The sequence below is a fragment of the Canis lupus genome, chromosome X (assembly GCF_048164855.1).
Source record: "Canis lupus baileyi chromosome X, mCanLup2.hap1, whole genome shotgun sequence".
Taxonomy (NCBI): domain Eukaryota; kingdom Metazoa; phylum Chordata; class Mammalia; order Carnivora; family Canidae; genus Canis; species Canis lupus.
This window is the reverse complement of record NC_132876.1, coordinates 120,850,476-120,872,719: the sequence shown is the minus strand read 5'-3', so window position 1 is coordinate 120,872,719 and position 22,244 is coordinate 120,850,476. Positions and strand designations below refer to the sequence as shown.

General features: G+C 47.8%; 1 protein-coding gene across 3 annotated transcripts in view; it reads left to right on the top strand.

Moving 5' to 3' along the window:
• LOC140627252 (steryl-sulfatase-like) overlaps positions 1-22,244 on the top strand; it is a 153,314-nt gene that overhangs the window by 46,250 nt on the left and 84,820 nt on the right. For all 3 annotated transcript variants that reach the window (XM_072815362.1, XM_072815360.1, XM_072815361.1), the window contains exons 2-5: positions 10,250-10,390; positions 13,189-13,310; positions 13,399-13,521; positions 15,143-15,566. In XM_072815362.1, coding sequence (XP_072671463.1) covers positions 10,254-10,390; positions 13,189-13,310; positions 13,399-13,521; positions 15,143-15,566 — 806 coding nt within the window. In that variant the 5' untranslated portion in view covers positions 10,250-10,253. The remainder of the gene's footprint in view (positions 1-10,249; positions 10,391-13,188; positions 13,311-13,398; positions 13,522-15,142; positions 15,567-22,244) is intronic.

Here is a 22,244-nt window from a genome sequence, read left to right as displayed (position 1 = left end):
GGAGGACTTGCAGCTCACAGTTGCTGCACGCTTGCCGTCCCTTCTGCGTCACGGTGTGTGTCTGAACTTTGTATTCCAAAGATTGGATTTATTTATGTATTTATGTCAAGACCGACGTTTGAGCTGAAGGCGATTTTGAATGGCATCCATTGAATCTTGTGAAAGGCTTGACGGAGTCTATAGATCTTGTTTATCCAAACGCTACCATGGTGGGAGCTTTTGGTGGAAGACGGTGGACGTGGTTGAATTCTTTTATGAATCCTTTAGCGTACTTACTCATTATTACGGATGTTTTAGAGGCTGTGTCTAACCATCAAGCAACCGAGGGTCTCCTGTGTAGGAAGGGCCGTCCCATTCTGGATTCTAGCGTATGTGGCTTTCACTGTCTGATGGGTTTTTACAACCGTTTTGACTTTGGGGCACCCGGGTGGCTCAGTTGATGAAGCATCTGCCTTCGGCTCACGTCATGATCTCAGAATCTGAGATTGGGCCCCACATTGGGCTGCCTGATCTATGGAAGTCTGCTTCTGCCCCCCCTCCCCGCTTGTTCCCTCTCTCTCTCTCTCTCTGTCTCTCTGTCAAATAAATAAAACCCTTAAAAAAGGAAAGAATGACACCACTACGACTTTAATGGAGAGCCTCATACGGTCTAGCTGGTGGGGAAGACCACCTGGCAGTTCGCCACTAAGCGAAACACAGAATCCCCAAGTGACAGAGCCATTGCACTCCTAGGAAAACAACACAAAGATCTGTAAACGGCCGTCCAAACAAAACCCTGTACGTGAATGTTCATGGCAACACTAGTCAGAAAACTACGCCCAAAGTAGAAGCAACACAGACGTCCCTCAGCAGATGAACGGCTGAGCCAGACCTGATGCCACCCTACAAAGGAACGGTATCCCGCCGTGTGAAGGAGCAGAGTGCTAATGCGGAAACCTTTGAAAACTTTGTGCTCAATGAGAGAAGCCAGACGACCCGTGACCCCAAGGTCATGACCTGAGCCGAAATGAAGAGTTGGATGCTTAACTGCTTGAGCCACCCAGCTGCCCCGACTTCTGCATTTTAACCAGCTCTACAAGTGGATTGCCTTTTTCATATTTTTCACTTATTTTTTTTTCCATAAGCATTTTCAGCTGTCTCCATGCTCCTTGAGTGGACAGAGATGGGCTGCCAACATTTGCACCCTGGGGTGTCCCCTTTCAACGTATCTAGGATCTGATGGCAAAAAGACACAAAAGAGATTTGTGGTGATGCGTACTGAGGCCTGAGGGTCTACTCTGGGAAACCAGGTTCACACTCAGAGCCCAAGAGTCAGCAGCTGGTGGAACAGGTGTGAACAAGGAACTCTTGGGGCACTGGAGTAGAAGGGTGTGTGAGCTGGTCCCCAAAGCCACATGCTGTCTGTAGGATTCACAAGACGGGAAGGCTGGCCCTCGCTTCGTGTACTGCTAACATTTATGTGTGCGCTGTGCTCACAAACGATGCTCCCCGGACTTTATCCCATGTATGAGTCAGCCACCTTGAGACGCGGAGGTTTTGGAGAAGGCAAAGCGGCACGCCATGAGCACTGGGAGCTTGTATCTTCTTCTGTGGTTCAGGCGGTCATGCCCGGCCCCGATCCCTACTAGCTACGATCACGTTTTGGCTTGTGATCTTGAGTCATGGCTCATGCCGAACATTAGAAATGATAGAGGTTGGAAAAGCAAAGTGGGAGGAGTCGGAGGCTTCCTGGCCAGGGGATCCAGGAGCACGCCGGTGTCCCCAGTCTGTGTGGGTCCAGGCTCTCTCTCTCTTCCCATGGGGTCTCTGAGAAAGCTCCGTGGACAGCGATGACCTCCTTGGCCAGAGTTACATTTTATCATCTGCTTGGGTGCCGAACCCCAGACCATGCCAGCAGGTTAGACTGGGATGCACCCAGAGCTTCTGTCCTGGGTCAGCAAGTCCGACAACCAACATCCCCTCATCCCGTGGGGGCAAGGGCACATAGCTCTCTGGAGCCTCCTTGATAAGGATGCAGATCGCTTCCTCTCCCCAAAGCCCTGCCTCCTGATAACATCACCTAGGATGTGTGTGTGTGTGTGTGTGTGCGTGTATGAGGATTTCAACATCTGATTTCTTTCCGGTGCAAGAAGGGGACGCATCATTGAGACCAAGACCGTTTCAGTTAATGTTTTTATTACAAAATCCTGCTGTGATTCACCATTGCCAATAAACGGGTCCCCTAAATGTGGCCCCCCTCACCTGCCACCGTAGTCTGTCCTAATGACACTTCTGTTCACTGCTCTTTGGTACCAAGAACTCTCCAGCCGTGGTGACCTCTACAAGCCAGGGACGAAGTTGTAGGATGTTCATCTTGCCCGCAGTTTTGAGGACCCCTTTGGTTCCTAAAATTTAGTACATTTTACGTAAATGAGCAGGTGAGCCATGATCACGAGTGGATGATGGCAGAGCATTTAGGTGTGGAGCTCACCGAGAAGTATCAGAAGGCCGAGCAGCAGATTTCTGTGTCCCCTACAGTTGCCTTACCCTGAGCATCGTTGACATCACCGCCCCGGCCGAGGCGCAAGGTTTCCACATCATGGACCTCCGGCATCTCGCTGGAGCAATTACAAGTAAAATGGCAAAGGGGAGCATCCCATTTGTAAAGTCACCCAGAGGTCTTCCAGGTGGAAACGCACTAGCCTGGCGGTGGCGTGCGCCGTCGTGACAAGCGTCATCACGCTTCCTTGCAGGCGGCCTGGTGTCTGGTCGGCACGTCTTAATTACGGAGCTCCGAGGCCCCTGAAGAACAGCTGTTCTTAGACTACTCTTCCGAAGTGTAGGAAACTCCGTGCTAACAGCGACGTTCCTCGTGGGTTATTTGCCTTTGTGAATGCTACATGTTCTTGATGGCGCAGCTCCGTCTCACAACGCGCTGTGTTCTTTAATTTGGAGAGGAACGCAATTCACCATTAAGATAACCTCTTATCTTAAGGGCAATCCACTCATTACAAAACACACTTTTCACGAAATGACACTGTATCAAAGCTCCGTGGCGTTAAATGTTTTCTGGGGACCGTGATACCATAAGTAAAATATTTGCTTATGATAATTACGAGTTACTACGCGCAGCGTGGGCGAGCTCATAATTCTCTTTTGTCTTAAAAGCCAGCCATCTGATGTAAACATCCAGATACAAAAGATTCAGCCATCGAGAGTGAAAATAATGAGTCAGGAGCAATGAAAATTTCTCTTGTAGCGCTTGAGATAACATTGGAATGGAGACTTTTATAAGACATTGATACTGCAGACATTTCAATGTACTCATGTAATGTGATATGTAGGATCTATCACCAGAGACAGGTATATATTTTGTCACGCTTTTTTGTCATTGTGTGAGTGTGTGTATAGTGTATATTTATACACAGACCATGTACGTCTATATACATATATGTGTATATAGAGGATACAGCACATGTGCTGTGCACATACACGTATATGATATGCCAAAAATGCGTTTAGGAATTTAACCCCAGGGGATCCCTGGGTGGCACAGCAGTTTAGCGCCTGCCTTTGGCCCAGGGCGCGATCCTGGAGACCCGGGATCGAGTCCCACATCGGGCTCCCGGTGCATGGAGCCTGCTTCTCCCTCTGCCTATGTCTCTGCCTCTCTCTCTCTCTGTGACTATCATAAATAAATAAAAATTAAAAAAAAATAAAAAAAAGGAATTTAACCCCAAAGTTATTTAAGAATTTAATGAGAAATCATATGATGCATAAAAATGTCCATTTGTGTTGTACATTAATGAAATGTCCTATACGCAGGGGTCCAGATAGCAACATACATGTTGATAGCATGTACATGATACAGTCGTTTCCAAATGCGTACATGTTCACAGATTTGTATCCTGCAAATAGCTGTGAAGGTGAATTCCACGACCAGGGTCAGGAATCCAAGAGTGCAATTAATGCTGGTTAACTTTTCTCTAGATTTTGTGTTTAAAAAAAAAAAAAAATCACATAATTTAAAAAAAAAAAAAGAATAAAAATTGCACAATCAGGGGCACCTGGCTGGCTCAGTGGGTGACGCGTTTGCTTTCGGCTCAGGTCATGATCCCAGGGTCCTGGGATGGAGCCCCTGCGTCTGGCTCCCTGCTCACTGGGGAGTCTGCTTCTCTTTCTCCCTCTGAGCTCTCTCTTTACTCTTCTTCTTTCTCTCTCAAGTAAATAAATCTTAAAAAAAAAAAAAAAGCATAATGACTCAAAATATTCAAACAGCCCAGCCATGTATAAAGTAGAATAGAATTCTCCTTCCATCTACAACTGGCCCCTGGGTGGAACCTTATGGCCGGGCCCTTCTCATCACGTTTCTCTTTGAATGGATTTGGGGTCCAGCAGTACTGGTCTGTCGATCCTGTTCCTATCAATCTGTTGCCACATCCTTTGAGCTGGTAATGTCACCTGTCAGGCTGACTGTCCCCATCTGTAAACTGGGAGTCATCGCAGAGCCTGCCACACTGGTGGGCGGTTGGAAGTGGATGGTGGTCTCTATAACACGAGTACCTGGAGGCTAAGGATCTGTTACAAAGTGAAGCGTGTGCGTTGTTCCTATTGCTTTGGCCATTCGCTCCTGCCGAGGCCACCGTGTCTCACTCTGAAACCTTGTCGTCTTGGCGTTGCTTTTCCCGCTGGGGTTGAGTTTGTGCTTGTAGTCCTCTGAACTCCAGGGGAGGGGCGCCCCATCACTGGCTGGCCTTGTTGGGTCTGGAGCAGACTACAGGACCACTGCTACCTTTGCCTGAGAAATTCCCCACCTCCTAGATGGAGCTTGGGGAGTGGGGGGTCTAATATGACAGAGTGAGTCCCGTCAGTGCCACAGAGCATCTACCTGCCTCTTAGCATTTCCCAATGTCAGGTGTTAGCCAGGGAACCTAACACAGGGTGAGGCAGCCAGGCTTTTACCTGAGCAACGGGGGCAATGCCTTTCAGCAGCTCAAATGTGCTGGAATGTTGAAAGCTCCTCAGACTCTGGTTTGCTTTTTTTTTACAGTTTTCATGGGATAGTTTGCTTTGTGCCGATGCTTTCAGAGGCTACCCCTGTCTTATCAACTTGAAAGAAAATACAGAGTCAGTCCCAGGGAGTCTTAGTCTCCTCCGTATTTACGGGAACATAAATCTTACAGGAGCTTGGTCATGGTAGGAGCCCGTGTGTTGTACAGCTGTAGACAGACGTGTGCAAGCATCCAGCCGCTCAGTCGCGTGTTGGCAGGTAAGGAATGTCAGCGGCAATTTGGGGAGCGTCATGCTTGGACTCATCGCATGCTACCCTCCTCTTCGGCTTCCGGAGCGTAGGCCGTACCGGCAAAGGAGACACGGGAGTCCATGAGCACCACGGGGGTCTTCCAACTTTCCAAACTGAATGTTTCCCCAAACTTTCTAAAGATTTCAATTGTAAAGAAAGGGGCTCAGTAAGACTTAATTTTTCAAATTGCTTTCTTGATTAATACTATTAAATTAATGTGATTAACTTAATGGTGCTCTGCATACTTGAGTGTATTGAGAAATGCAAAGACCCGAGCACCGTCTACGGTGGCATAGACAATAAAAAATTGGGATTTGCTAAATAAGTAAAACATGAATATTTATTTTAGAAAAATTGCAAGCAATTTATTTTTTTTATTAACGTATGCTTGGCACACAATGTCACGCTAGAAAAATCACAAACAATGTAAACAGGTATTTAAATCTATAGAAACGCCTGTTTTGAACCGATAATTCAGATAGGTTTTTGCGGTCTTCGTGTCAGACAATTTCTATGGTTTAAGAACAGGACATCTATTTAGGTGACACTTTGTTAACCAAATTTGTGGGTCAAGAAATTTCTTATATATAGTTTGAATAAGACCACATGTCTTCTAAAAATTTATGGTTGGTAATGTAGGGTTTTCTCTACTTTCAATGTGCCTTTTTCCCCCATTGAGCAAATAGATTAGGAACGTTTTTGTTGCCATGGTAAAGTTTCTGTTATGTAAGTGCAGTGTTAATTTTTCTTTAATGAGCTAATTTAATGTAATTACACCTCCAGTTACGAAAATGTTCTTTTGTCTCTCTCCTTCGTAATTGTGTTTTAGGAAGAGCTACTTCCTCATGAAAGTGTTCTCTTGCTTTTTTGCCAAATTAAGATTGTTCAGAAAAATAATTTAATTTTTAAGGAGGGAAATTATACAGTTTTTCAGAAGTTAATGTGCCATGCTCATATGTTAGAGTAGAGCACTTTCATTTATTTGTTAAGTACTTTTATCAACTAACTGTGTTTTAATAGTTTAAAACATCTTTATAAACGCCCCTGAGTGTGGAGGAAAAACAAGGTCTGGTTATTTCAGACAATAATAATTTATATGCAGTGAAATTTTAAATGGCTATTAGCAAACTGACATTTTCTAACATTTTTAACTTCCTCACCTGATGCCTAACAATAGGTACCGCGGGCACATTTTGGAGGTGCCATTAATGACATAATGTCACATTGAGCCAACCAAACCCATTCTGAGATTCAGAAATTCATACTCTGTAGATATTAATAATTATTAAAGGGCTTTGATCCTATTGGGTTTAATTTTAATTTAAAAAAAAAAAAAAAGGTCTGCACCTGAACTAAACCTCTCAGCAAGATGCATGGAAAATTGGTATGGATTTTTCTAAAGGAGGACACATGTACAACACATGTACAAAGGATCCTTATGGCGGCCACATCCCGGCATGCAGCAGATATAATCTGAGCCCTGGACATTTTGCGTCTTCATTGTTCTCTGCAAAGTTCAGTGGAGAGCAAGGTTGAAATCTCATTGACCACTCTCACTCTGTCTGAGTCATCACATCCAGTTAATTACCTGGTTGTATTAATTGCATCTCAGATCAATCCTGTTCTCTCCCGCCTGCCCCCACCTAGTGTGGGTACCGGCATCTCTGTGGCGTCACAGCCACTGTGCGCACATTCCCTCCGGCCTCTGCCACATGCATCCGCCATGGAGCAGCAGAACGATGGAGGATGCACATCACCCCCGGATTAAATTCTTCACTGCCTGCCCGTCCTGTCCCCTGTGGGCTGGCTTGTGCTTCTCACCTCTGAGCCCTTTTCTCCAACTCGTAGTGAGAGTGTTGCATGGAAAAACAAAGAAAACACAGAAACAGTGGCACTCGCACATAGGAATGCTGTGCCTTCAGCCATTTGCAGAAGCACAGGAAAAAGAACAAGGAGGGAAAGCTACCATCTGAGTGCTTCTCTGCATTGTGGCTTTATGTATTTTCCTTCTGTACATTGAGAATAAAAGTGAACAATGAGACAAAGTTCATTTAAAAAAAAACAAATTATGGTTTTTGTGTATGTTAAAAGCAGGGTAGGCAAAGTAATTCTCAGAATAGCTAGATTTGGGGTGAAACTTTACTAAGAGTCACATGGAGCCTAGATTTTGCTTCATTTAATCTCTAAGTGAACCATATCCCTCTGGCCTACCATAAGTACATTTTCCATTCCTGGTGTTTTCAATTTTCGATCGTAAAACAAAAATTCATTTTTCGCATCGTTTGCTGAGCTGAGCAATGTGTCTTTAAACGGCTTACATAAATTCTGACACCTCACTGCTAATGAAGCATGTTCTTAAAATAAGTTGAGCATGACCTCTGAGCCCTTGCCATGGAAAGTCTTTGCAGGCCCTTATTAATGCAACTGAACTTCCTATCGGAAGCTCTTGGACTTTGTTTTAGTTTTTTGCTTCTGTGTAACAGGCGAGTGCAAAACTTGGCAGCTCAAAGCAACATGCATTTGTTATCTCAGAGTGTCAGTGGGTCAGGAATCTGGCACAATGTAGCTGGTGCGTTGCAATCAAGGTGCCGGCCAGGGCGGTGGTCTCATCTGAAGGCTCCACTCCCAAGCTCAGCAGGATTCTGTTTCTTGTAGGCCGTCAGCATGAGGAGCTCGTGTCCTTGCTGCCTGTTGCCTGCAAGTCTCGCTCAGTTCCCCGTCACAGGGGGAGACGGGTTCTCTCCGGCATAGAATCTCACTTCATTAAAATCCAGCAGGAGGACGAGTCTGCTGGCCAGACTTTTTGTGTTTGCAGCCTAACCACAGACGTCACCTGCCACACATTTTCCACATTCTGTTCGTGAGAACCAGGTTGGGAGGCTCAGCAGCGCCCAACGAGAGGGGATGATACAAGATGGGAATACCAAAGGGGTGTCACTGGGGCCAGCCTGTAGTCAGCTGCCACATTTTGCTTGAAACTCTGTTGCTGTCCTTATTAAGGTCTACACAAAGTCATGATGACACCAACAACAACTCCTGGCCCCTAGTGACGAGTCCCTTATGCATTCATAGTGCTAAATGTATAATTTATCTCCTCCATGATACCTACAACATATTGTTAGTGTGATTGTCCCCATTTTACAAGAGAAAGTGCCAAGCCAACAGGGAGGCTGAATTCACGGTCCCGGGTTTCTCCACCTCACCTCACGACATCTGCAGAAGCCACGTTTGCCCCTCCAGTGCTTGCTGGAGTGGGCGCCGTGCTTGTGGATTCCCACGTTTGGCCAGCCGGGGGCATGCGGGGGCGTGCTGTGGCTCGTTCAACCGTGAAACCATCCCCAGGCTCTCACGATGTCTATGATCCGGGTTTTGCCTGGATAAGTGTGTAGAATTGGCATGGATTTGCGGGAACCGCCAGTGGATTGCTTGTGGTTGTAAAGGTGTAGGTAAATGGACTAAAGTCCTCCTAACAAGGGTTGTGTGTCTAGCACTTTATCATTTCGGAGGCTTTTGCCTTTTCGTTCCCTTGAGGGGAGGCAGGGCGATGTTTCTCCCCACCTACCCCCCAGCTTCATTGAGGTATAACTGACAAATACAATCGTCTGTATCTCAGGTGGCCGCGTGATGATTTCATGGTATACGTTGTACAGTGACTGTCACAGTGCAGCTCATTAGTGTCATCAACTCACATATCATTGCCCATTTTTTGGTGAACGGAGACAGTGCTCAGGATCTAGCGGTGAAGCCCGGAGCACGAGTTCCGTACAGTGTCGTTAGCTGCCGTGACTGTGCCATCCTGCGGGTCCCCAGGACGTGTTCGTCGTCTAACCGGAAGCCTGTACCCTGGGACCAACATCTCCCCGATCCCGGCCCGAGCCAGTGTTCGTTCCAGCTGCAAGTTCAGCTTCCTGCGTTTTACTGCAGGTTCCCCGTGAGCGAGCTGGCCTCGGCCGGGGGCCTGGTGTCCTCCCGGCTCCCCCCTGGGCCGCGACTGGTGGCTGCTCGTCACGCCCACCGTGTGGCCAAGGCCCGAGCCGGAGACAGGGTCACGGCCACGGTGCAGCGCGGCAGGTCGTGCCTCACACCCCAGGCTCCGTGGCTGGTGCCGAGCCGTGACTGCGCACACGTGCCCTGTCCCCACAGGCAGGGGGGAGCAGCCGCCACGAGGGCAGGCAGGGCACGTTAGGGGTGAGCGAGCGGCTGTGGGCAGAGCCCAGCCCGGCCTGATCGTCCTGCGGGGCGGGGGTGGGGGACAGCGCTGGCTCTCGGGCGGGAGGATGCCGCAAGGTCGAGAGCACAGGTGGGCGAGCACAGGGAGGCGTGGGTCACCCAGGTCATGGGCGCATGCGGCGGGCCAGGGGAGTGGGGGCGCGGGGGCTCCCGGGGAGCAGGGAGGGGGGTGCCCTGCACACGCACACACACACACGTGTACCCACCCCAGTGGCAGACAGGAAGCAGCTGAACCCGGGCCAGGACGCCGCTCGGGGCCTGCTGTCTGCAGCACCTGCCGAGTGGCACCCATAGGTGCGAGGCTGCAAAGGCCCCTGTAAGTGGCGGTGCCACCCTGTCAACCTTCACACTGTGCCTGCGGGTGCGGGGCAGAAGTCGCGCAGCTGGTGCAGGCGGGCAGCCGCCTCCTCGGCCTCCCAGGCCTCCTGCGGGCACCGGCCGTGCACAGAGCCGAGGGGCGAGGTGCACCTGCAGAGGTGGCGCCCTCGGTGACCCGCGCCCCGGCTCTCGGCCCGTGGCCTGCGGCGGCGCCTCCCGCTCTGATAGGTCATTGCCGTCCTTGGAGAAAGACATGCTTGTTTGAGAGACAAGAGGGTAAAGTTCTCGGCCGGGCGATGTGTGTGCGTGGATGCGGAGCTCGCGTTGCCGGGGCATACGGGGTGGAAGAAGGTCCCAGCAAAGGGGCTGCTGCAGCGCCCCGGGCGCCCCTCACTGCCCTCTGTGTGCTTCCCTCTGCAGGAAGATGCAGCTCCGTCTGCTGCTCCTGTTGTTGCTGTGCGAGGCCCAGGGCCACGTGGCCCCCAGGCCCAACTTTGTCCTGCTGATGGCCGACGACCTCGGCATCGGAGACCCTGGGTGCTACGGGAACACGACGCTCAGGTGCGGTGACGCGGTTGCTGTGTGAACACCGGGGCCCCCCTCGCAGGCCCCAGCCATGGGTGACGTGAACGCACAGAACGCCGACGGGTGTCAGAGCCCTTCACAGTGCTCGTGTCCGCCTGGGACTTTACGTGGATACAGACCGACTGGCGTCAGGAAGGCGGGTGGGATTCGATCTCATTGAACAGGGTAAACCCAGAGGGACCACTAGAAAGATCCTCGGGGTGACCCTTTCCTACCGAGCCGACTGTGCTGCGTCTCCCGCATCCTCACTTGGCTCTGCCCGTGGCCGCAGCTCTCCTGTGTTTGGTACCAGCTGCATTGCAGTGGGCCCCGCTACTCGAGCCACCGTCAGCTTGGGTGACCACAGAACCTCTCAGGGGCCACGGGCGCTGGTGATGGCAGAAGCACAGTGGGAACCAGACTTAGGGACGGAGGAGGACCTTCTGTTTCTCAGCCCCCCTGCCTAACCCCACGTTCATGTCAGATGTCTCGTAAGGGCCCCGTGATTGAAGAAGGAGAGTAGGTCCTTGTGTAACAGCGTATTGGCATCAACGCTGCACTTTCTCTTGATAATCATGAGGAGACGATGACATATAGTGCTTCTCAGCTTCCTCTTAGCAACAATCGGTACAAACTGAATCACATGAGGTGGGGAAAGAGATCACTGGCTTTTAGTAGAAGTTTCTCATAAGACCTATGAATAGTAATAATTACATGAAGCAGGGGGAGGGATGGACACACCTTAAGGGCCGAGGGATGCTAATTGGCTTCCCTCTGGCACCTCGTCTCCTTCTCAACACAACAGTGCAGCTTGGAAGAGTGTTTCGTTGCTTTGTGTCAGAGCAAACAAAAATTAGGAATTAAGTGGTTCTTTTGGGGAGAACCCGGCATCCAGATGTGTGTCAGTTCCACCTCTGAGCCTTTGCATCACGTGCTGCTTGTCATTTGTGAAGTGTGTGCTTACCTACGACATGTGTTAGAGCTTTAAACACATGGACACGGATGAGATTTCAGTTGACCACGTGTGTTTTCTGCCCCATGTTTGGCCTCATTTTGTATAACGTGTAGATGTTACTTTCGGATACTTGTCATACCTATTGCTGGTAATTTAGTTTTTCTTACCAGAATCATAGTGTCTACTCATTTCTTAAATTTTGCTCATGATATTTTTCACTTTATTTTTAGATTACTGTTATTTATTGTCATTTAAAGTCAACTGAGTAACTTACCGTGTATTATTAGCTTCAGAGATAGAGTTTAGTGATTCATCAATCGCACATAATACCCACTGCTCGTCACATCACATGCCCTCCCTAATGCCCATCACCCAGGTACCCCATCCCCCCACCCCCCTCCCCTCTAGCAGCCTTATTGGTTTTCTAGAGTTATGAGTCTCTTAAGGTTTGTCTCCTCGCTTTCATCTTATTTTATTTTTCCTTCCCTTCCTTTATGTTCATCTATTTTTCTCTTAAATCCCATAAGGGACTATTAATCAGCCATCAAAAAGAGCGGAATCTTGCCATCTGCAATGACGTGGATGGAACTAGATGGATGGCATTATGCTACGTGAAATAAGTCAGAGAAAGACAAACATCATATGATTTTTAATATTATATGTATTCCTGAACTTCACTGAGCTAACAGATAACCTTACCCAGTCAGGGGTTTTAATCAAAGAATTACAATCAAGCCTTAAGGTTCTATGTCTAACAGATCTCAAAAGGAAAGAAAAAATGTCTACAATCACAATATAGAATCTATGTCACAGCATATCCTACATCTGTCGTTTTCCATATTGGATTCCAGTTCTTTATGAATTACATATCTTTACATTATATTTTATTTTTTTAAGATTTTATTTACTTATTCATGAGACACACACTCACACATGGAGAATGGCAGAGACACAGGCAGAGGGAGAAGCAGGCTCCATGCAGGGAGCCTGACATGGGACTCCATACCAGGACTCCAGGATCATGCCCTGGGCTGAAGGCGGTGCCAAACGCTGAGCCAGCTGGGCTGCCCAACACATTATATTTTATAAGCTCATCTCCCCAAATAGATGTCTCAGTACACAGTCTAGGTATGAGGAAGTTTAAGTCAGATATGCAGATTCAGTCTTCTAAACCTTCTAAACCTTGCAATGGGAGGCAGAAACACAGTGGAAAGGTGGGTTGTAACGTGCATACGCTGAATTCATGGATGGGGGAGCAGGTTGAGCAATGCGATGAAATGACCTTCACCTTCAAGCTCTGCATCACCAAGGGCTCTCTGTGTGGGCACAGGAGCATGAGACTGTGGGCCACGAGAATAAGATGCACGCTCCTGTCTCTGTACATCCATGTAAGAGGGCAGTTGGCCGTGTTGTCCCTTTGTAGTGAGGAAGCTTCTGTGATGGGATCTGTGTCCTACACACAGGCCAGGCCCCCTCACAGGACAAGGATGGCCCTAGGAGGCTCACGAGAATCCTGTCTCTGCTAGGACCTGAAGAATAGAAGGTAGCCAGGCCGGTAGAGAGGCAGGGGCTGCATTCCCAGTGGAGGATGTGGAATGAAAGCTCAGCATGGCCCAGAACTGAACGAGGTTCATTTCTGAATGCCTAGCAAGTGTAGAATGACTCCTTGACAGGATCGGCCAGTCCATTCCCAGAGCAGAGGTACCGGGATGGCTTGTCCTGCATCACCCACACTTCTGGAAGTTTCCCTAGATTGCTGAGAAGTGATGCACTGTAAAAAGCCACAGTGGAAGCTGCATGTTTCAAGGTCATCATGAATGACATGAGTCTTCCGTTCTAGAACTCCTAATATTGACCGGTTGGCTGCAGAAGGAGTGAAGCTCACACAGCACCTGGCAGCGTCGCCCCTGTGCACACCAAGTAGGGCAGCCTTCATGACAGGCCGGTACCCCATCCGATCAGGTAACCCCCAGGCTCCATAGCCATGGCTCTTGTCCTCCTAGGGGCATCCCTGACCTCCTCTTTCAATGTTTCATTTCTCCTGTTTCAGGAATGGCCTCTCAGTCCTTCATAGGAGTGTTTATCTTCTCGGCCTCTTCTGGAGGACTTCCAACCAGTGAGATTACCTTTGCCAAGCTTCTCAAGAATCAAGGCTATTCAACAGCTCTGATAGGTAAGGGCAGGTGAGGAGTGGGAGTCGAGGGCCTGGGCAGGGTGAGTGGGGGAGGGCATGATAACTGGCTTTTTAAGGATGGCATCACTGATACAGTTTGCACAATTTCACATAATGAAGAAATGATTTCAATTGTAAATTAAAACACAATTCACCTATCTGGGCTATTTGAGTGTGTGTGTGTGTGTGTGTGTGTCTGTGTCTGGACAGGTAAATAGATGAGATAGATAGATGATAATGACAGATGGATGGACTGATGGATGTATGAATAAATGGAAAGGTAGATAACATAGCTGATGGAGCCAGGTATGGATAGGTAAATAGATGAAATGGGTGATGCATGGATGATGGATGGATGGATGGATGGATGGATGGATGGATGGATGGATTGTTAATGGTGGGATGCACAGATGGTGGATGGATGGATAACAGACGGATAATGGGTGGATGGATGGATGATTGGATGGACAGGTAGATGGTGAATGGATAATGGGTGGGAGGGTGGATGATGGTTGGATGAATAGATGGTGGATGGATGGATGATAATGGATGGATAGTAGGTAGATGGATGGATAATGGGTGGATGGATGTATGAATGGATCATGGTTACATGCATGAGGAATGGATGAATAATGAGTGGTTGACTGGATGAATAATGAGTGGATGGATGATGGGTGGATGATGGATGCATGGATGATGGCTGCATGGATGGATGATGGGTAGATGGATGGATGGTGGATGGATGAATGGATGATGGGTAGTTGGATGAATGGATAATGGATGAATGGATAGATGAGATAAATGAGACACATGATAGCTAATAGATTGATAAATAGATAATTATGCACAGCCATACAGGGTACAAAACTACATATACACATTATGCTATTGAACACTTTATCTTTTACATTAATAGTGAAATTGTGTCAGAGTTTGTCTCAGTTGACGTTCCCATTGATTTTTGTTCAATTGATAGGAAAAATCCATTCTCCATTTTTACTTGGTAAGCATAGGTCTATGCAGGTCATCAGATGAATCATAAAATCTCTCACAGAAGCAAAATGACCATTCTCTTTCCTCCCACCTCTTGTCATAAAACCATCATCATGTTTTTCTTTTGTGAGCACTCACTAATTTAGTGGCATAATGTACATTTTATAAGAAATGTTCATAGATGTTTAAAATAATTGCTGAGCTATAAGCGTGATTTCCTCATGCTTGCTTCAGGGGTAGTTTTTCGAGAAAGGATCCATTTTCACTTTTAATAGTTAAGGGACAAAAACCAAGTTGATCCTACGACTTAAGGAAATGTCCTTAAAAAATTCTTGTGTTTTTCTGTGTATTTTTGTCACCTACCTATTAAATATGTCAGGTGGTTGTCTTTTGTTTTATTTTGCTGTTTTCGGTGCTCAAGCAGTTGTTGTTTTCTGGTAGAGTGAGTAGTTAATGCCCTGTTGTTTGTGGAAAAGGCAGTGAGACACTGTGGGGTTCTCCAGAGTAGGAGGAGTTTGGCTAACAAATGTGCAGAGCGATCCCGCTTTTCAATGTGTGGGAATCAGAGGCTGACATCCAGGTCACAGTGTTCATTGCGTATCAACGTATCACCCATCTGTCTTCTCAGGCAAGTGGCACCTTGGGACCAACTGTCACAACAAGACAGACTTTTGCCACCACCCCTTGAGCCATGGCTTTGACTATTTCCACGGGATCCCCGTGACCAACCTGAGGGATTGCAAGCCCGGAGAAGGCAGCGTCTTCACCAGGGGCATCAGGGTGCTGGTCTTCATCCCCCTTCAGATCATTGCCATCACGCTCCTCACCCTGGCGGTGCTCAAGTGCCTGGGGCTGCTCCACGTGCCCCCTGTGGTCTTCTTCTGCCTTCTGTGTCTCGCCGCCATGATCCTCGGCCTTCTGCTGTGCTTCCTGCATTACTTCCGACCCCTGAACTGCTTCCTGATGCGGAACCATGAGATCACTCAGCAGCCCCTGTCCTATGACAGCCTCACGCAGAGGCTGACGGCGGACGCGGCCCAGTTCATACGACGGTGGGTATCGCCTCTTATCCTGATGCTGCCTGTTGCAGCGTGTGCTTGGTTATTGCCATGGAGGTTGGAGAAACAAGGTGGTCCTTCTAGCCACGTTTCCCCTTCCCTACTGAGGAGGTTCCTCCAGCCAGGCTCTCGGGAGGAGGAGGCGGGTGGACAGTGGAATGACACGTGAAGGGAGGTGCAACCCAGTAGGCTCTCATCAGGTGGCTCTGCCAGTGTCCCTCACATCCTCTGCTTCTGAAGTCCTGCCAAAAAATGTCTCCCAGGTGACAAAAGGGGCCTTAGGTATCACCATGGTCATTATTCTTCGTGTGTGTGTTGTTTGTAGACTAGAGCACATGTGTCGTCCTTGCAACAGAAAAGCCACAGGGAAGTCCAAGATATTCTATGCAAATTTCTGAGCAGAACAGCTGTGTGAGGAACCTGGGTGAAGCGCATTATTTTGTGCAGGTCTGTTAGGATGCCTTGAGTGCATAGTGTTGAGGGTTGCCGTCAGCAAAGGGAATGACCCATCCATGGACTGGTTGATGGCGGGTCTGAGTAGAGACTATATTCCTTTTTTAAAATTTATTTTTATTAGAGTTCAATTTGCCAACATATAGCATAAAACCCAGTGCTCATCCCATCAAGTGCCCCCCTCAGTGCCCGTCACCCAGTCACCCCCACCCACCTCCCCTTCCACTACCCCTTGTTCGTTTCCCAGAGTTAGGAGAGAGACTATTTTCCAAACACCTGCTATCAAAACCAGACAAAACCATTTTGTTCCATTCGGAACTTTAGAGAAAAGTGGAAATGTCATGTGAAAACCAGACATCTGGTCTGTGCGGTCACTTGCCATGAGCATGCTGAGAACATGTGTTGTTTAGGCACCAAAGACTGGAGAAACCAGTTGGTCCCAGCTAAAATGGCGGGAGGAAAGATGTAATGCGGTTCTTGACAGAAGGAGGAAGATTTTAAGCTGGTGGTCATGCTCCTGAGCATCTGTTGTCATTACTTGCATGTGGATGTACCGTTGAGTTAGTGATGCCTACGTAAGCTTAACGGTTGGCCCACACAGCTGAGTAGCGACTGCTCAGGCTTTGGTGTGCAGAACCTTAGTGTGCTCTGAAAACCGAAGATCACCAGTCTTCTCCTCTTACTGTGGAGTGCTGAGGCCAAGCTGCACATCTCCATTGAACCAGCTCCTGAGAGAGTATAGCCCAGATGTTGCCTAGCACACCCCAAGAATACTGGAGCATAGATGGGGTTTGCCAGAAAAATCCACAACCATTGTTAGATCCATACATATTTTCAGAAGGGGATGCTGACTTGGGATCTGGTGCAACAGTTTTAGAACTTTATAAGGTATACATTTTACATCACTGCCCAGTAAGATATATATATTTTGTTTTTTAGTAGACTTTCTTTCTTTCGTTGAGAGAGAGCGCATGAGCACATGAGCACAGGGGAGGACCAGAGGAAGAGGAACAAGAAGATTCCCCACTGAGCCGAGAGCCAGACTTGGGGCTCAATCCCAGAACCCTGGGATCATAACCTGAGCTGAAGGCAGACACATAACTGACTGAGCCACCCAGGCGCCCCAGATACACATAGATTATTAATAGAAACAAGGTTCCTGAAGTGATCTCTCTCCCTCTCTCTTTTTTTTTTTTTTTAGCAGAGCGATCACTTCTGACACTTTCCATCTTATTGTGTTGTGTTTTATTTTTAAAAAGCTCTCTGGCTGTGACACTAAATTAATGTCATACCTCAACAATGAGGCACAGTCTGCATGGTTGACAAAGCTCTTACCTCGCGGGTTAACCTCGCTGCGTTCATAAGCAGGGGGACAGCCGTTCCGAGATAGGATGGCGCCCCACTGGATTGCAGACCTGGCCATTGAAGCTCAAAACCCAGCAGTGTGCTGGTTTGCCAAATTTGCTGTAACAGCTGAACACTCACCTATCGGTCTGCATCAACCAGCAATCTCTCAGAAACATATGGGAGGAGATTAATAATACAGTGCCCCCTGCAAAATCACAGGGTTCGGGAATCATACTCGGCTTCCAGATGATTCACTTCTCTCCCACATGTGCTATTTTGACAGGAATGATTGAATCTATAGAGAGTATGAATATTCAGATGATTACAAGGCATCTTAAATGGGCTCCTCGGCACGTGACTTTGGGAGACGACCAAAAGCAATTTGATCGTAAAGGCACTGAAGCCTGTGCAGTTGATCTTGATGATATGCAGGTTTCTGCAATTTTGGGGCAGAATGAGAGATTTAAGATGCTCTAGCAACTCCACAGTTGAGGGTTGGGGTTATTGGGTTTGTACAAGAGGGTTCATGCTTCACGACAGATGGGTCCAGTGGAAAGGCCTGTTGGCCGCGTTGGCGCAGTGCATGCATGGTCAGCGTTAGTGCAAACACGGCGTTTGTATACCATGATGCTATTCACAGAAAGCTTCCCCCATACATCACCTGAAGACACAGAGATGGAAGGTGTCTGGGTAAAACTAGACTTGGCTACAGTTGTCCTCGTGTGTGATGTGTGATGTCTGATTCACCATGTGTGATGGCCGAGCGTCTTGAGAATCACCTCACTAGGTAACCAAAGAAACATAACAGTATTTGTTTTTTCTTTTCTTTTTTTTACATAGCAGTATTTGTAAAGAAAAAAATATTATATATATATATATATATATTTCAAGGATCTGAATATCCTTGAATATTCATATATATATAAAATATTCTATATATACATATACAAGGATCTGAAGACACACTTATATGTGTTATCTGTGTTATCTCACTGGCCAGCACATCCTGAAGAACGTAGGCAGGCCTTTACCACCTTGGTGTGAGAAATGGATTCAGACTTAGGAGGAGCAGAAGGAAATTATCCAAAGCAATGATGGTGTTTGTGAAATTCATCCAAACGCATGTGACTTGAGAACTTCACAATGGAAGCCAGTGCCTACTTTTGATGTATTGACCTAAAAGACCGTGTGGGGAGGTGCATACTTCCCATGCAATGAATACGTCAAAAGAAGTGAAGAAAGTGATTTAAAACTCTCATTTCTAAAATTTATTCTCTATCTCTGAGATAGAGAATATCTCGTAACGATGTAGACTAAAGATGTCTGAAACGATGTAGACTTGTGTCTGAAACGATGTAGACTAAAGATGCTCATTTGAGGTGTGGAGCTGTGGATGGCAGGGGCGTGAGGCGGAGATGGCTGTGTTGGTTTATGGTGCTCTCACATGAGGTCCCCTTGGCCAGATTTGCTACCAACGTGCCCCCGGATTAAAGCACACACTTCTGTGTTGAGGAGAGTGATAGTTTGGAATACACAACCGTACTCTCCATGGTGCCCCATCCTAATTTACTGTGAGGGATGAATTCCTCTTGGGGAGATGCTTCTATTGGGAAGCTAGATAATCAGGCTCACCACACACCATATGTTGTAAGCTCTATAGTAATGCAGGAGGCAGGTCATCCTTAATGCAATCTAATTAGCAGGAAGTCCCTGTTGCTCTTACAGGCAGGAATGAACTGTAGATTTCTTAGACATTCGCAAGCCCCTTTTCGTGCCCTGAGCAAAGGATCGTGCAGTCGTCCGGCTCATTCCCTTGGCCGTTGGTCTCTTCAGGGCCCTATAAATCAGTCGGGTTGAGTGCACAGTGCAAATGGTGGTGCAGCATGGGTTGTGTTCAGGTGTAAGCCACCCTTGCTGAGCGGTTGTCTGTGACCTGCCAGGCACTGGGGATACACGCGTCACCCCGGGCACATTTCACGCACGTCCCGTCTTTCACGCTACAAAACTTCCACCTGAGATGGGAAGAAGAGATGTCCTCTCGTGGAGAAGCTTGACGCTGGGCGCTTTGGAGTGGATAGTGAAAGTGCTCAGGGCCATGGTAGAGACCGGCTCAGCCCCTGCAGCAGGGAATCTGAGAGATGTCAACCGAAGAGTCCGTCTCACGCCCTGGAAGTAGAAGGCATCCTGGTGGGTTTTAAAGGAGCTCTGATGCCCCCGCAGTCATCACCATGGTGATGGAGACGCATTTGCGTGTTCTGAAAAGGCTTCGGAGGCTGCACAGTGACAGGTGAATTCAGTGAGTTAATTTTATGCACAAAGTAGTTTTGTTTGGTTAAGTCAAGGCTACATTTAAGAAGGTTACTGGCAGTGGGTAGAAGGAGACCCGCGTTTCTCATCGTCCTCCACACAGTGAGGTGAACCTTGGTCACTCTGCAGCGGGAGGGGCCAGATACGTCGGCCCCTTTGCCCCCCAGATACATTGAAAGCAGCGCTCCGTTGCTAGGAAAGACACGTATGCTGAAGGAAAGGGCCGTTTTTCTCTGCGAACATACAGATGTTCAGGCTGAAGAGGATGTTTTCGAGAAGGACGATGGCTTTATACACACCCACGTGACTTGTACAGTTGATGAGCTCCAGGGCCCGGATTCATCAATTCAAATGACATTGACCGCGAGCGTTGTGTGTCCAGGCCCCCGTGTTGAACACATACTGAACCAACTCGGGACGTATTGAATCTGGGTGGAACACGTTCAGTGTCGGCGTGTGCGTGTTTTAAGAGGCCGTCGTTAGAAGTGAAATACCAGTGGTTTCCAGTTATGTTTAGTGGGGGGACCTCTGTTGTATCCTCGGCATGGGGTCTACTGGAGAACGAATCCAAAATTTGGAAAAGATAAGAGTTTCGTTTTCAATCTGTTGATTTCCCCGAGTGATAAGATCCCATTTTTGATCCTTTAACAAACCCCAATTCCTGACCAGTCCACAAAGGGAAGCGACCGTGCCGTCGGGATGATGGGAAGTATGTGTGACCGGGCAGGTCGCATTGCCTTACGGGAGGGTCGTGGGGGAAGAGCTTCCCCCGCCATCTCCTGTGGTCTGTAGTCCTACAGGAGGTAGAGGCTTCCTCCTGCAAACATTGTCGGCGTCCTCACAATGCCCTGAAACTGGGACGGCTGATAAATGTATCATCAGAAGACCTAACCTTTTGTCCCGTTCTCCTGCCATCGATATCTGGCACGGTCGAAATCCTGAAATGCATTTACAGGGTACCTTCGACCCAGCCTTTGACATTTCCATCCAGACCGGGGCGTAAGTGGCCATAATGAATGGCTGTGATTTGGCACAGAGCATCTTCTTTTTTTTATTTTTTTTTAATTAATTAATTTTTTTTTTCACAGAGCATCTTCTGAAGAAAGGGATCGTGGGGTGACTTTATTAGCCTAAGTAAGAGATTAAGCCAGAAAGGAATAGTGGTGATACTGATCCTTGATTCGTGGTGAGAAAAGTGCATCAGATTAGCGAGAAAGGGCAACACGCAGGGAGACACACGCACATATGTGTTCACCAGTGGAAAGGTTGAGTCATTAAAGAATTGTCTTCTCGGTAAGGGTGGATGCCCCTTGATTGGTGTCTGTCATTGCATAGGCCACTGAGAGACAGCTTTCGGGACGGAGGGGATCTTTGGCTCTTTGGATGAGCCTCCTCTCCAGGCCGAGCATGCCGCAAGCTTCTCACCCATCCAGAGAAAGCAGGAGGGCCTATTTCTGAGGTGGAACTATCTGGGGGAAAGTTCTTTTTTTTTTTTCTCTCTTTTTAATGGGAAACTTCCCAATGTTTTAGATACTAGCTTGTTTTTTTGTTTTTTTCCATTTTCAGCACTGAGAACCACTGTGGAATAAATGAATTGCTATATTCTCTGCAGCACTGAGTGGACCCCAATTTTACTCAGTTCCCAGAGCCATCCGTTGATGTCCCCATGTCCTTCATGGAATTCTCTCCTCGTTCCCAGGCTGAGCGTGAACGTGGGGAACAGACGATCGATCTGTCTTATGTGGCCTGTCTGAATCAGAACAGCTATCCCCTAGCAGGGCGGACGTACCCCGAGGGGGTGAATATACTCTCCTGTCCTCCTTTTTTCCCTTGGAGGCTCCATCTAAGGAGGCGCTCTCCTTCCTTCTAGTGGCTGCAAAGAAATGTGATTGGTTTCACAAAGGGAAAATCCATCTCCTTCCTCCGAATCTCATTTCCTATTACAACCGTTCCAATTGTTTCTTAGTTCATATTATCTAAAGTACAGGGAAATTATCTTTTCAGGTGGTTGTTTTGTAGGTTTTGTAGGTTTTTCTTGCACTGTCTGGGTTAGGATAATGAAGGATGCATTCCAGGGAATTTACAACCTGTATCAGATCAGCAAAGCGTCTTTCCTGTATCTGTTGTCTGCTGGGGCGTGGGGGTGACCTTAGGTACTTGCACTCAGGTCACCGTGGGTCTCGGGGAGGAGCATCGCCGGTGGCGATGGATGGCTTGAGAGTCCAGCATCCATATGTTGGCAAATTGAACTCCAATAAGAAAAATTAAAAAAAAAAAAAAAAGTAACGCCTTCACCATCCCCTTGGATACATTTTAGTCCACCTTTATAAGAAATCAGCCTTTTGATTCTTGGATTGAAATGATCGCCGGCTGCTGGGAAGGCGCGGAGCCCCCTTCTGTATCTTTTGCAAATAGAGCAAAGGCGTGTAGCCGCCGAAAATTCTTTCTTTCCACCCAGCGAGCAACACACTGGCAGTAAACTTTCAAAAGTTTTACTTTATTTACTGGAGTGGCCCCGCGAATGACACAGGACTGAGGCCCACGAAGGCGATGGAGCGCCCTGGA